Source organism: Chiloscyllium plagiosum, unplaced genomic scaffold (genome assembly GCF_037043375.1).
Source record: "Chiloscyllium plagiosum isolate Xiang-an unplaced genomic scaffold, Cpla_swu_hap1 HiC_scaffold_1, whole genome shotgun sequence".
In the NCBI taxonomy this organism is placed as follows: Eukaryota; Metazoa; Chordata; class Chondrichthyes; order Orectolobiformes; family Hemiscylliidae; genus Chiloscyllium; species Chiloscyllium plagiosum.
Window position 1 is genome coordinate 161,219,937 of NW_028270139.1, and position 16,378 is coordinate 161,236,314.

The 16,378-nt window shown below is 43.3% G+C and overlaps 1 protein-coding gene across 1 annotated transcript in view; it reads right to left on the minus strand.

Moving 5' to 3' along the window:
- The window catches only part of dok1b (docking protein 1b), a 78,965-nt gene extending 73,985 nt beyond the window's left edge, over nucleotides 1–4,980 (minus strand). The window contains exon 1 of the mRNA XM_043691278.2: nucleotides 4,721–4,980. Within this exon, the coding sequence (XP_043547213.1) occupies nucleotides 4,721–4,777 (57 nt within the window). The 5' untranslated portion in view covers nucleotides 4,778–4,980. The remainder of the gene's footprint in view (nucleotides 1–4,720) is intronic.
- Nucleotides 4,981–16,378: the final 11,398 nt, after the last annotated feature.

Consider the following 16,378-nt stretch of genomic DNA (forward strand, 5'->3'; position numbering starts at 1 on the left):
AGTGAGTGAGTGAGTGAGTGTGTGTGTGTGTGTGTGTGTGTGTGTGTATAAAGGGGAATAAGTCTGAGTGTGCGCACCTAAGAGCGTCTGCGTAGTGCAGTGGGGTCACCTGTAGTGTGACATGAACCCAAGGTCCCGGTTGAGGCCATCCCCACAGGTACTGAACTTGGCTAGCAGCTTCTGCTCGGCCACTTTGCGTTCTTGCCTGCCCCAAAATCCGCCTTAGAGGATGGTCACCCGAAGATCCGTGGTCGAACGTCCCGAACCACTGAAGTGTTCTCCAACTGGGAGGGAACACTCCTGTCTGTTGATTGTTGTGCAGTGTCCTTTCATTTGTTACCGCAGCTTATGCTCAGTCTCACCAATGTAGCATGCCTCAGGGCACCCTTGCCTGCTGCGTGTGAGATAGGCAATGTTGGCTGAGTCACATGAGTACCTGCCATGTACATCATAACGGGGAGAGACTTTGGGTGCTCTGGTGCAGAGGGATCCAGGTGTACTCAGAAAACTGAGTCACAGAAAACTAGCGTGCTGACAACAAAGAAAGCAAATGGAATGCTGGTTTTTAGAGCTATAGAAATAGAATATAAAGGTAAGGAAGTATTGTTGCAACTGTACAAGATATTGGTGTGACTGCACCTGGAGTATTGTGGACAGTATGGGTCCCCTTATTTGAGGAAAGCAGTAGTGGCATTGGAGGCAGTTCAGAGGAGGTTCACTAGATTGATCCCAGAGTTGAAGGGTTTGTCGTGTGAAGAGTGATTGAACAGTTTAGGCCTATGCTCTCTGGAATTTAGAAGAATGAGGGAAGATCAAATTGAGGTATTCAAGATGATGAAAATGTGTTGCTGGAAAAGCGCAGCAGGTCAGGCAGCATAAGCCCACCAAACACCCACACCCACACCCACACCAACACCCACACCCACACCAAACACCCACACCAAACACCCACACCAAACACCCACACCAAACACCCACACCAAACACCCACACCAAACACCCACACCAAACACCCACACCAAACCCCCATACCAAACCCCCTACCCCCACACACTTCAAAGAAGGGCTTATGCCCGAAACGTCGATTCTCCTGTTCCCTGGATGCTGCCTGACCTGCTGCGCTTTTCCAGCAACACATTTTCAGCTCTGATCTCCAGCATCTGCAGACCTCACTTTCTCCTCACGTATTCAAGATGATAAAAGGTGTGAATAAAATAGACGTGGAGCAGATGTTTCCTTGTGTGGGGCACTCTCGGACAAGAGATCATAGCCTTGAGATAAGGGGCAGCAAACTTAAAACAGAGCTGAGGGAGAAACTCCTTCTCCCAGAGTGTTGTGAATCTGTGGAATTCACTATCCCCAAATTGTAGTGGATGCTGGGACAATGAATAAATTTAAGGAGGAGTTAGACAGATTTTTAATTGGGAATGGGTTGAAGGGATATGGGGAGAAGGCAGGAAAATGGGGTTGAGGGGCATCTCAGCCATTCAAATGGTGAAGCAGACTCGATGGGCCGAATGGCCTGATTCTGCTCCTGTACCTTATGAACTCCTAACCCTGTACTGAGTGCTGGCTTTGGATTTTTCTCTTTAAATCTAAGCCAAATTCAAACCCAGAGCCCTCTGATTTAAAGTTGATCTGAGCAACAAATAACCTAATTGTTCTGTTGGTAGCATTCCCTCTGGAGTCAGAGTGTTGTGGATTGAAGTCCCCCTCTTGAACTGTGATCCCATGATGCACGGTGATTCTTCACATGAGGGAGTTCAGCACTCTATCATGAGAGATCAAACTGAGGCCCAACAGCCTTCTCATGGACAGAAAAAGGGGAAAGCCTCCCATGGTGTCTCAGAGCAATTTTTTTTCTTGAACCAATATCACTTGAACAGATCTCATTATTTTTACACTGTTGTTTGTGTGACCACGGTTGGAGAAAAAAAACCTGCAGATACTGGAATCCAAGATAGACAAGCAGGAGGCTGGGAGAACACAGCAAGCCAGACAGCATCAGGAGGTGGAGAAGTCGACGTTTCAGGTGTAACCCTTAATGGCTTGCTAAGTTCTCCCACGTTTCGTACATCAGAAGTGACAATAATTTGTATTTAGAAAGTTGCGGAGTATTTGGGGATGTTCCAAGGTTATAAAAGACACTAATTAAAGGCAAGTGCTTTCACCTACCATTAATAAAGTGTGTCCAGTTATATGGGAACTGTGGTTCAACCTGGTGAGTAACTAGTTAGGTTGGAATGCTTCAGGATATAGTATTAATTTGAGTCACAGAGGTGTTGCTAAACAAAAGCTAGAGGAATGAGGAGGAGCTTGTAAAAAAAATTCCAAGAATTTTCCTCACCTTGGCAAACTTTGATGACTTTCTTTTTTTCAAGGCAGTCACCCCATAAAATGTTGCAGAAAGTTCAGAATAACGTAAACCACATTAAAAAGGGGGAAGGGGATGACATAGTGGAATTGGCATCCAATGTCCCAGACAAGTACTGTGGTAACACAGATTGAATTTGAATTGAATTGAGTTTATTGTCACATATACTGAGGCACAGTGAAAAGCTTTGACTTGCGAGCAATACAGACAGATCACAGAGTTAAGAGGCATAGATAAGTTTCAGATTGGAGGTCTTTGACCAGCAGTATGCGAGAAGGATCAGTGCTGGATCCGCTGCTTTTTGTTATTTATATAATTGATTTGAGTGTGAATATAGGAAGAACAGTTACTAAGTTTGCAGGTAACACCAAAATTGGTGGACAGCCTTCTTCTCTATCTCAGAGTTCAACAGGACCTTGATCAGATGGGCTGAGGAGTGGCAGATGGAGTTTCAATTAGATACATACGAGGTGTTGCATTTTGGAAAGGCAAATCAGGGCACAACTTATACACTTAATGGTAGGGGAGCACCGCCAAACAAAGAGACCTCGGATTGCAGGTTCATAGTTCACTGAAAGTGGAGTCACAGGTGGATAGGATATTGAAGGCAGCATTTGGTTTGCTTGCCTTTATTGGTCAGTGCATGGAGTATAGAAGTTGGGAGGTCAGGTTGAGGCTGTACAGGACATTGGTTTGGCCACTTTTGGAATACTGTATTCAATTCTGGTCTCCCTGCTACAGCATGGATGTTGCAAAATTTGAAAGGGTTCAGAAAAGATTTACAAGGATGTTGCTAGGGTTGGAGGATTTGTGCTATAGGGAGAGGCTGAATAGGCTGGAGCTATTTTCCCTGGAGCATCAGAAGCTGAGGGGTGACCTTATAGAGGTTTATAAAATCATGAGGGGCATGGGTAGGGTGAACAGACAAGGTCTTTTTCCCTGGCTAAGTAAGTAGGTTTAAGGTGAGAGGGGAAAATATAAAAGGAACCAAAGGAGCAACTTTTTCACGCAGAGGGTGGCACATGTATGGAATGAGCTGTCAGAGGAAGTGGAGGCTGGTAAAATTACAGCATTGAAAAGACATCTGGATGGATATATGAATAGGAAGGTTTGTGGGAGATATGGGCAAAATGCTGGCAAATGGGACTAGATAAATTTAGGGTATTGAGTCAGCATGGACAGGTTGGACCAAAGGGTCAGTTTCCATGCTGTACATCTCAAAGATCTAAGGAGATTCTCTTCCAGCATCTCAAGACAATTGCTGAAGGTGACTAATAGTCAAACTTGAAAAATCAAACTTAAGAAGAATGGAAAAGGAGGGGGAATGAGACGTGCAATTCTAATCACTAACCAGTGACCATTCTGAAAATGCACTTGGGTATTGCAGGGGCCCTACAGATCCAATCCAACATAGACATCTCAATTGTTTTTTTCAAAAATGAACTTAAAATACTGTGCTCAGCAAAATGAAAATGACCACAAAGTCAGTGCATTATCATAAAAACCCAACTGCTGTACATTGGGGAAGGAAATGTGCTATTCTGAGCCAGTCTGGGCCTCGATGTGATTCAGAACCACACCGCTGTGCTGGACTCTGATCAGAACTCTGGAACGGTGTCGAAAGACCCTCAGTGATTCACAAGGGCAGCTTCCCCAGCACCACCACCAACCCCCACTCCCCACTGTCTGCTCGTTTGGGACCAGGCTTAGATAGTAAACACCCGCCTTGCCAGCAACAGCCACATCTGAAGGACAAGCAGCCACTAGTTTACCACTTTCCCCGCCCCCAGTAACCCCAAGTATCCCACAACAGAAACCCCCCACACCCCCAGAGCTGAGGGGCAAATCATAAACACAGCTTTCAAATTGGTGTACAGAGCAGAGATGCCACTCTTAAAAAGGAATGTTATCATACCTTCTCTAACTAACCCCCTTATACCCCCATCCTGAACCGAGCACCAAAACATACGACTTCCCTTTGCACATTCCATTGTCCATTGGATTAGTAATTATAGGACAGGGAAAAAAGTTAAACTCCAAACACTTTTCCACAAATCATTTCTGGAATCAGCTGATCTTCTTACTTTCATCTCAAAACCTCTTGTCAAACATTACGGATTATGTTACAATGAGAGTGAAAAAGGTCCACAAATAATGCATTAAAATCTGCTATAAAATGTCATGCAAAATAAATAGAAACAAAGTAACACGTTCAGCGGATCTGCTTTTAAATACAACAGCGCACCCAGCAGTCGACGCTCCCCGACCTCATTTGTCCCAAGTAACAACTTCATAATCCAGCGAGTTGAAATGTCAATATCAATAAGTGGCAATTAAAGCCCTTACCTTGCCGAATTTAAGTAGCAAGACATACAACTGTCCCTCTTTGATGGCTTTGTCCATCTTCCAGTCTCCTCTCTCTCTGTCCCCCTTCTCAAAACAAACCCGTATTCTGAAGTTTCTCCTCCAAACTTCCGTGCATTTGCTACTTCCGCATCGTCAGGCCAGTAAAAAGCATCCACTTTCGAACTAGTTTTGTTGGACCGCTTTTTGCCTGGGATTTTTGTGGCTGGTTTCAATACCTCCTCTTCCTCCCACCCTGTAGCGACTCTAGCCCTGTCCCTCTCTCCCCTGGAAGGCTGGTTTGAAACTGAAATACTGGGCGGGGTTGTCCCTCCCACTGTACTCCCCTCTGTTTCAAAATAGCAGCCTTGCCTTCCCCGTATGAATACAATTATCGCAAACTCCTTTATTTTTAGGTGCATGGCCCACAGTGTACACATTAAGGGCGGTTCGAGATGTTAAGATATCAGATTTAATCTGGAATGGATGGTTTGAAAGAAAACGAAATGAAGTGGATTAAATACGTAGAAAAACAGAATGTGGAACAGCATGGGGGCGAGGGATAGGATTTGTTTGATATCGTAGAACCAGTAGTGGGATAATACGAATTGGTTTAGCTCAGTGGCTTAGATTGTTGGTTTATATAAGACATATGATACCAATAGCATGGGTTCAATTCCCATCACTGGATTAAGTGTACTATTAAGGACTGTCTTCATCTGAGATCTGGTGGCCCTCCTGTTAAATCACCATAGGCCGAATGGCCTCCTCTTCTTTAGGCACTTTGATACTAAGAACTGGGATATTTTGTTAAAGACCCAACAGGGTTTATATTCCATGTAGGAAATATGAGAAAAATTAAATGTGTAGGAGGGTATATAGTGTGTCAACAGCTGGAGCATTCCAAATGACTTCAAAGAATGGCTGAAGGCAAAGATTGCTGAGGTTCAGGGGGATATTGTGGGGCAGTCACATTCACCCCCCGAGCAAGCTCAGGGAGCTGATAGCCTCCCCCCGTGCCTCACTCTGCTGTTTGTGATATATAGACAGAGAAAACATTGTCTGATTTGGACAAGTTGAATGAGTGGGTAAATGCAGGACAGATGAAGTACAACAAGGATAAATGTGAGATCATTCACTTTGGCAACAAAAACGGGGGGGCAGATTATTATCTGAATGGTGATAGGTCAGGAAAGAGAGGGGTGCAGTTTTATAGTGACTGACATGGCACTCTGGTTGGGACTTAGTCAAAAATCGCTAATAAGTTAGTCAGATATGATTTGTGTTTCATTTTCCAAATGTGCGGCTATTACTTCCTTAATAACTGATGTTACCAGGACTGGAGGGTTTGAGTTCTGAGGAGAAGCTGGATAGACTGGGATTTTTTTCACTGTAGCACAGGAGGTTAAGGGATGGCCTTGTAGAGATTTATAAAATCATGCAAGGCATAGATAAGGTGAATAGCCAAGGTCTTTTCCCTGTGGTTGGGGAGTTCAAAACTGGTGGGTATAAGTTTCAGTGAGAGGAGAAAGATTTAAGAGGGACCTGAGGGGCAATTTTTCACACAGGGAGTGGTTCGCATGTGGGATGAACTGCCAGAGGGAGTGTTAGATGCAGGTACAGTTACAAGATTGAAAAGATACGTGGACAAGCACATAAATAGGAAAGATTTAAAGGATTTGGGCCAAATGCAGCCAAAAGAACAAAGAACAAAGAAAATTTACAGCCCAGGAACAGGCTCTTCAGCCCTCCAAGCCTGAGCCGATCCAAAAGTAATGTCTAAACCTGTCGGTCTATTCCTAAGCATCTTTATTCCTCTACCCCCCACCTACTCATGCATTTATCCAGACGCATCTTAAATGAATCTACCGTGCCTGCCTCTACCACCACTGCTGGAAACGCGTTCCAAACGCCCACCACCCTCTGTGTGAAGTACTTGCCACGTGTATTCCCCTTAAACTTTCCACCTCTCACCTTGAAAGCATGACCTTGAAAGGGATGGGTTTAGTTTGGGAAACTTGGTCAGCATGGACAAGTTGGACCAGAGGGTTTGTTTCTGTGCTATAACTTCAGACATTCAACAGCACTTTACAGTCAACAGCTAACTGTTGATGTGTAGGTACTGTTGGAACATGGGATGGAAAGCACTCAGGATGTACAGCAAGCATCCACAAACAAACGATCGGTGTTAGTTATGTTGATTGAAAGATAAATAGTGGCAATATTACCTTTACCACCTTGAAGGAAGAAGGCACCTACCAGTTCCCCTCCAAGCCAGTCACCATCCTGACTTGGAAACATACTTCCGTTCCTTCACTATCACTGGGTTAAAATCCTGGAATTCCCTCCTTAACAATATTATGGGTCAGTCTACAACTCAAAGCAGTTCATGAAGGTTGCTCTCACCACCTTCTCTCGGGATGGGCAAGAAATGCTGGCCAAGCCAGTGATGCTTGCTCTCCATGAAGAACATTTTTTAAAATGAACACCAGTCAGAAATTATCTTTTCCTTCAAAAGTATGGCAGAACCTTTCACATTCACCCAAAAAAAACTAATGAGGCCTCCACTCATTCCATTAAGCCAACATCTTCGTTCAGCACTTCCTCAGGACTGACTGGTGCCAGGAGCATCAGCCTACATTTTGTGCAGATGAGTAATAGTTGCTTAAAAAGAACAAAGAAACCCGTTTTTAAATCAATTTTTAGTCAAAATGATCTTCAAGGTTCTTGGAATAGCATATTTGTGTTCTTCCCAATGCACAGCATTGAAAGAGAAAAGTGGATAAATGGAATTCAGAACATGGCTTGGATTATGTGATCAAATCTGTCTTAGAGGACTCAAACCTCAAGTTTGTGATTTGGAGATAGGAACATACTAAAGGAAAAAAGGGCACGGGGAGGATGTGTGAATAGGGGACTGAGTTGGATGATAAGCCGCGATCATATTGAATGGTGGAACAGTCTTTAAGAGCTTAATGCCTATTCCTGCTCCTGCATTTTACATTTCTATATTTCTATATTTCCAGATCATAAGAAACATGAAATTTACTTTACAAAGCACGACTAATGACGTACTAAATTAAAGGGGAATATTCATCATAAAACTCATGCAAAAATAGTTCAAGTTGAATGGGTTAAGATATAGCAAGGTTTTCAAATTCTGGAGGTGAGAGAATAGAGTGTATAGGGAACGAAATCATTCTACAATTAAACACAGGCAGGGTACACAATGAAAGAAAAAAAATTGCAACTTAGAAATACTAATAAGTAGAGAAAATTTAGAGAAAAGGTGGGTGTGGAGGGGAATGGTATGGGGGGACGAAGGGAGGGGAAGTGAAAATATCTTCAATGTTAATTTATATTAAAGGTACTCATGTTAAAATTGGCACTGCAGGAAAGAGATTTTAACAATTACATGACTAGGAATACAGATCCAAAATCAGACCACATAGACTATTCAAATGAACACAGAGAATGGATTTAGAATTTAGATTTAGATTTTATTGTCACGTGTACTCAAGTACAGAAGAACAGGAGTGCAGTGAAAAGTGTAGAATGTCACCATACATTGTACCATCTTAGGTACAAAGGCACCTACGTACAAAAAACTCAGGTACAAAGTAAAAGAAACAAAGTTAAAAAGTTAAATATTACAGATGTTCATAGAATAAGTAGAAAAAATGAAATAAGGTAAAAGTCATTCTTAATATAAACTAGAAAATTAAACTAGAAAGTTAAAAGTTTAACAGTCTTTGATGAGTGCTTGCTAGAGCCCTGGTCTCCTCCACTTGGCTTGTTCTCCGGTAGACCTCAGCTGCTGTTCTCGTTGTGGGACAGATACAAAGACCATAGAACAATACAGCGCAGTACAGGCCCTTCGGCCCTCGATGTTGCACCGACCTATGGAACCGATCTGAAGCCCATCTAACCTACACTATTTCATTATCATACATATAATTATCCAATGAGCATTTAAATACCCTTAAAGTTGGCGTGTCTACTACTGACACAGGCAGGGCATTCCATACCCTTACTACTCTGAGTAAAGAAACTACCTCTGACATCTGTTCTATATCTATCACCCCTCAATTTAAAGCTATGTCCCCTCGTGCTAGCCATCACCATCCGAGGAAAAAGAATCTCGCTGTCCACCGTTCCTAATCCTCTGATCAACTTGTATGTCTGTATTAAGTCACCTCTTAACCTTCTTCTCTCTAATGAAAACACCCTCAAGTCCTTTCCTCATAAGACCTTCCCTCTGTACCAGGCAACATCCTGGTAAATCTCCTCTGCACCCTTTCCAATGCTTCCATATCCTTCCTATAATCCAGCAACCAGAACTGTATGCAATTGAATTGAATTGAATTGAATTTATTGTCACGTGTACCGAGGCACAGTGAAAAGCTTTGTCTTGCGAGCGATACAGGCAGATCACAGTTAAGTAGCATTGATAGGTAAATATTAGGTAAACAGCGGCAAAAACAAAAACACAGGTATAGGCAAATGTTAAGAGCTTGTGAGTCCATTCAGTATTATAACAACAGTAGGATAGAAACTGTTTCGAAACCGGCTGGTGCGTATGTTCAGGTTTCTGTACCTTCTCCCCAATGGAGATACTCCAAGTGCAACCATACCAGAATTTTGTATACCTGCAACATGACCTCATGGCTCTGAAACTCAATCCCTCTAACTATAAAAGCTAACATACCATATGCCTTCTTAATAGCCCTATCAACCTGGGTGGCAACTTACAGGGATCTATGTACATGGGCACTGAGACCTCTCTGCTTATCCACCCTACCAAGAATCTTGCCATTAGTCCAGTACTCTGCATTCCTGTTACTCCTTCTAAAGCGAATCACTTCACAGTTTTCCACATTAAACTACATTTGCCACGTCTCAGCCCCGCTCTGCAGCTTATCTATGTCCCTCTGTAATCTGCAACATCCTTCCACACTGTCCACAACTCCACTGACTTTAGTATCATCCGCAAATTTACTAATCCATCCTTCTATGCCCTCATCTAGGTCATTTATAAAAATGACAAACAACAGTAGCCTCAAAACAGATCCTTGCGGTACATCACTAGTAACTAAACTCCAGGATGAACATTTTCCATCAACCACCACTTTCTGTCTTCTTTCAGCTATTCTATTTCTGATCCAAACCACTAAATCACCCTCAATCCCATGTCTCCATATTTTCTACAATAGCCTACTGTGGCGAATCTTATCAAATGCTTTACTGAAATCCATATGCACCACATCAACCGCTTTACCTTCATCCACCTATGTGGTCACCTTCTCAAAGAACTCAATATGGTTTGTGAGACACAACCTACCCTTCACAAAACTGTGCTGACTATCCCTAATCAAATTATTTCTTTCTAGATGATTATAAATCCTACCTCTTATAATCTTTTCCAACAGTTTACCTACAACTGAGGTAAGGGTCACTGGCCTATAATTACCAATGTTGTCTCTACTCTCCTTGAACAATGGGACAGCATTTGCTATCCTCCAGTCTTCTGGCACTATTCCTGTTGACAATGACGCCAAAGGCTCTGCAATCTCCTCCCTAGCTTCCCAGAGAATCCATCTGGCCCAGGGGACTTATCTATTTTCAAACTTTCCAGAATTGCTAACACCTCCTCCTTATGAACCTCAATTCTGTCTAGTCTAATAGCCTGTATCTAAGTATTCTCCTCAACAACATTGTCTTTTTCCTGTGTGAACACCGACAAAAAATATTCATTTAGCGCCTCTCCTATCTCTTTGGACTCTGCGCACAGCTTCCCACTACTGTCTTTGACAGGCCCTAATCTTATTCTAGTCATTCTTTTATTCCTGACATAGCCAAAGAAAGCTATAAGATTTTCTTTGATCCTATCCGCCAACGATTTCTCATGTCCCCTCCTGGTTCTTCTTAGCTCTCTCTTTAGGTCCTTCCTGGTTAATTTGTAACTCTCAAGTGCCCTAACTGATGTTTCATGCCTCATCTTGACATAAACCTCGTTCTTCATCTTGACAAGAGATTCAACTTCTTTAGTAAACCACGGCTCCCTCACTCGGCCACTTCCTCCCTGCCTGACAGGTACATACTTATGAAGGACATACTGTCGCTGTTCCTTATCCCAGCTCCACATTTCAATTGTGCCCAACCCGTGCAATTCCCTTTCCCATCCTATGCGTACCGGGGGTCTCCCCCATCACTCGCTCTGCCCGCATTGCGCCATGGTGTCGTCACTGCCGCTGAAGTTATCCTCTCCAATTCTCCTCCTGCTGCCTCTGGAACATGCCCAGGCCAAGAGACCGCCATGGACCATCGAAAGGCTCCCACTCTGGGCCAAGAGACCACCGCAGGCTGCTGAGAGACACATCATGTGGGGAGGTCACCTCCCTGGGTCTGCACTGAGGCCGGGAGAAGAAAGAGGAAACACAAGGAGAGAAAAGATAAAGAGAAAACAAAAGAAGAAGAAACAGATGGAGCGGATGAGCTCCTACTGAAGCATCCTATTCCGCTAACATCTTGAATTTTACATGGAGCTTAGCAAACAAAAATTGCCCAAATTTCAAACTGTGTAGGCTTTGGAATGTTTTGTCTCTTTTAATTCGGGCAGGACCCAATTTAATTTTAATTCATTCACAGGATGTGGGCCTCTCTGGCTAGACCAGCATTTATTGCCCTTTCCTGATTTGCCCAAAGGACAGATAAGAGTCATAGAGACATGGAGATGTATAGCATGAAAACAGACCCTTCTGTCCAACCCGTCCATGCTGATGAGATATCCCAACCTAATCTAGTTCCACCTGCCAGCACCTGACCCATATCCCTCCAAGTCCTTCCTATTCATATACCCATACAAATGCCTTTTAAATGTTGCAATTGTACCTCTTCCTCTGGCAGCTCATTCCATACCCGTACCACCCTCTGTGTGAAAACGTTACCCCGTAGGTCTCTTTTATAACTTTCGCCTCTTACCCTAAACCTATGCCCTCTAGTTCTGAACTCCCCAAACCCAGGGAAAAGACTTTGTCTATTTATCCTATCCATGCCCTCATAATTTTGTAAACCTCTATAAGGTCACCCGTCACCCTCCAACACTCCAGGGAAAGCAGCCCCAGCCTGTTCAGCCTCTCCCTATAGCTCAAATCCTCCAACCCTGGCAACATCCTTGGAAATCTTTTCTGAACCCTTTCCAATTTCGCAACATCTTTCCGATAGGAAGGAGACCAGAATTGCACGCAATATCCCAACCGTGGCCTAACCAATGTCCTGTACAGCTGCAACATGACCTCTCAACTCCTGTACTCAATATTCTGACCAATAAAAGAAAGCATACCAAACGCCTTCTTCACTATCCTATCTACCTGTGACTCCACTTTCAAGGAGCTATGAACCTGCATTCCAAGGTCTTTTTGTTCAGCAACACTCCCTAGGATCCTACAATTAAGTGTATAAGTCCTGCTAAGATTTGCTTTCCCAAAATGCAGCACCTCGCATTTATCTGAATTAAACTCCATCTGCCACTTCTCAGCCCATTGGCCCATCTGATCAAGATCCTGTTGTAATCTGAGGTAACTTTCTTCACTGTCCACTACACCTCCAATTTTGGTGTCATCTGCAAACTTACTAACTACACCTCATTTGCTCGCATCCAAATAATTGCAAATAATTTTACAAAAAGTAGAGGACCCAGTACCGATCCTTGTGGCACTCCACTGGTTGCAGGCCTCCAGTCTGAAAATAAACCCTCCACCACCACCCTCTATCTTCTACCTTTGAGCCAGTTCTGTATCCAAATGGCTAGTTCTCCTTGTATTCCGTGAGATCTAACCTTGCTAATCAGTCTCCCATGGGGAACCTTGTCGAATGCCTCACTGAAGTCCATATAGATCACATCTACTGCTCTACCCTCATTAATCCTCTTTGTTACTTCTTCAAAAAACTCAATCAAGTTTGTGAGTCAACCACATTGCTGTGGATCTGGAGTCAAATGTAGGCCAGACCAAGTAAAGATGACAGTTTTCTTCCCTAGAGGACATAAGTGAAACAGATGGGTTTCTTCCAACCATTGACAATGGTTTCATGGTTATCATTAGACCTTACATGTAGATTTTTTTATTGAATTCAAATTCTATCATTTGTCATGGCAGGATTTGAACCCAGGTCCCCAGAAATTAGCTGAGTTTCAGGATTAATAGTCTGCTGATAATACCATTGCCTTCCCTTAAATTTCAAATTACACACATCTTTCAGGGTGGGGGAGGGGTATTTGGACCTTCTTCAGCAGTTTTACAGCCAATCCTTCAACATGGATTCAGGGATGTCACTTTCTGACCAGGATATGCAGCAAGTAATCTGAAACTTGCTTCAATACCCCTGTGAGCTCCCATCTCATTGAGAAAATGATTGGCTAGTATTAGGGTGTAATGTCTTTCTCGAATGTGGCAGGCCGTACAGTTTTTCTCACTCACCTGTGTTTGTGGATATTTAGTTCTATGAAGGATGGATGGCTTCAGTTAGAGAGAGAGACTGGAGAAACTGGAACTGTTCTCTTTAGATTCTTACAGCAGCAAAGGTTAAAGGGTGATTTACTGGAGGATAATGGAAGGCTAAGATTGAGTGCAAGGAGAAAGTGAGGACTGCAGATGCTAGAGAATTGATGAAGGGCTTATGCCTGAAACCTTGAATCATCTGCTCCTCAGATGCTGCCTGACCTGCTGTGCTTTTCCAGCGCTACACTTTTTAACTGAAATTATGTGTAGTTTTGGGCCTCACATCTCAGGAAGGATGTACTGGCTTTGAAGCTTGTTCAGAGGAGGTTGACAAGAATGGCCCCAGGATTGAAAAACTTAACATATGAGGAACATTCGAAGACTCTGGGTTTATACTCAATGGAGGTTAGCACTGCTGCCTCTCAGTGCCAGGGACCCGTGTTCAATTCCAGCTTCGGGCGACTGTCTGTATGGAGTTTGCACATTCTCCCCATATCGGTGTGGGTTTCCTCCAGGTGTGCCGGTTTCCTCCCACAGTCCAAAAATGTGTAGGTTAGGTGAATTAGCCATGCTAAATTGCCCATAGTGTTCAGGGATATGTAGGTTAGGTTCATTAGTCAGGAATAAATATAGGATAGTAAGGGAATAGGTCTGGGTAGGTTACTTTTTGGAGGCTCGATGTGGACTTTTTGGGCCAAAGGGCCTGTTTCCACACTGTATGGATTCTTTGAGGAGGGATCTAGTCAAAACATACAGAATACTGAATGGCCTGAATAGTGTAGATGTTGGGAAGATGTTTCCATTGGTAGGAGAGAATAGGACCCAAGGACATAGCATTAGAGTAAATGGAAGACCTTTTAGAATGGAGATAAAGAGAAACTTCTTCAACCAGAGAGTGGTGAATCTATGGAATTTACTGTCACAGAAGGCTGTGGAGGTCAGGTCATTGAGCATATTTACAATTGAGATGGATAGGTTCTTGAGTATCAAGGGGGTCAAGGGTTACAGGGAGAAAGCGGGAGAATTGGGTTGAGAAACTTATCAGCCACGATTGAATGAAGGAGCAGACTCGATGGGCTGAATGGCCTATTTCTGCTCCTATGTCTTATGGTCTAACATGGGATGAACATAGAAAATCTTTATACATCCATGGATTAATAACGATAGGAAACAGACCAAAGGATAATTGGTGCAAGAGTATCCTTTATTGTCAAGCATGTTCAAGTACAGAAGTACAGGGAAATGTTTTACAATATCACCTGTTATGGCACCATCTTTGGTGCAAGTACCTAAGTACAAATCTTAGATACAAAAGAAGAATAAAGAGAAAAGTAGTTGTATTTTACATTACAATGTTTAAAGAATAAGTTAAAAGTAAGACGTAGTTAAAGGATTGACATTCCAATCAGATAAAAACAATTCAATTCAGTGGTTAGCACTGCTGCCTCACAGCGCCAGAGACCCGGGTTCAATTCCTGCCTCAGGCGACTGACTGTGTGGAGTTTGCACATTCTCCCCGTGTCTGCATGGGTTTCCTCCGGGTGCTCTGGTTTCCTCCCACAGTCCAAAAATGTGCAGGTTAGGTGAATTGGCCAGGCTAAATTGCCCGTAGTGTTAGGTGCAGGGGTAAATGTAGGGAAATGGGTCTGGTTGGGTGTGCTTAGGCGGGTCGGTGTGGATTCGTTGGGCTGAAGGGCCTGTTTCCACACTGTAAGTAATCTAATCTAATCTAATATAATCTAAAGGCATTTGGATGGGTATATGAATAGGAAGGGTTTGGAGGGATATGGGCCGGGTGCTGGCAGGTGGGACTAGATTGGGTTGGGATATCTAGTCAGTTGGACCAAAGGGTCTGTATCCATGCTGTACATCTCTATGACTCTATTATATTACAGCAGCTCAGTGCAGGGGCAGCTCCATGAGGTCTGACCGCCTGTACTAGACCCCAGTCCTCAAATGTTCCTGCTCCACTCCAAGCCTCCAGTCTGCTCCATACTGGCTCTCAACTGCTCCACAGTAAGTTCCAGGGCTGTTTCACCAGCGCAGCCTTCGTCTGGGATTCGCTCCATGTATTGACTGCTGAACCAGAGGGAGACATTTCCTTTACATGGCAAGTTGTAATAAACTTCCTGACCTTAATTTACAACCTTTTTGAATCGCTTTTATTCTTTCTCCACTATTGAAAACCACTTTGTCTTTTACACTGAGCGTCAATACCAATACCCTTTTCTCCTCCTTTGCTTCTGTCAAAAATATTTTAAGAAGTCTATTTCCCAACACCTTTCAGTTCTGTAGAAATGTCAGTTCAAAATCCAAACTGTTTCTCTCTCCACATATGTTGGCAGACCTCCTGAGTTTCTCCAGCAACTTGTATTTTGTTTCATGTTTCCAGCATCCACAGTATTTGTATCTATTCCTGACAAGAGTGGTGGAAGACTTAATAATAACATTCAGAAGGAAATTAAATACTTGAAAAGAAATGGCTATAGACCATTGGTGGGATGGGAACAAAGAGCTGGAGAAATTCATTTGTCGAGAGAGAAACAGAGTTAATGTCTCAAGTTCGGTGACTCCATGTCAGAATTGAGTTAAGGCGGTATATATGCTGATGGTGGGAGGTGGGTTGGGGAAGGAGTGAATAGAACACATGGAGACAGTGCCAAGAGAAAAAGAAGAGGCAAACAAAGGGATTAGTGATGATAAGCCGAGAGGAAGGTAAATGGTAAATAGGGTGCTAATGAGAAACATGAATGGTTAAAAATGGGTGAGTTGTACTGGGAGCAACCCGAACAAAACAGAACCTAGGGGTGTGGGGGTAGGTAACAAACCTGGAGGAGTGTGTTCCAATTCTGAAATTGTTAAACTCAATGTTGAATCCCAAAGGCTATAAGGTACTTGAATAGATTATTCCTACAGCTTGTGTTGAGTTTCACTGGAGCCCTGCTGCATGCCTGAGATGAAATGGTGGCATAGGAGTATGCTGGTGTATTGAAGCAGTGGGGAACTGGAAGCTCAGGGTTACTTTTATGGTCAGGATGTCACTGTTCTGCAAAGCATTACCCAGTCTGCCTCTCCGGTGTAGAGGAAACCACATTGTGAACAATGGATGCAGTACACAAAATTGAATGAGGTGTCTTCAATATACTCAATGTGTAGAAAAGGT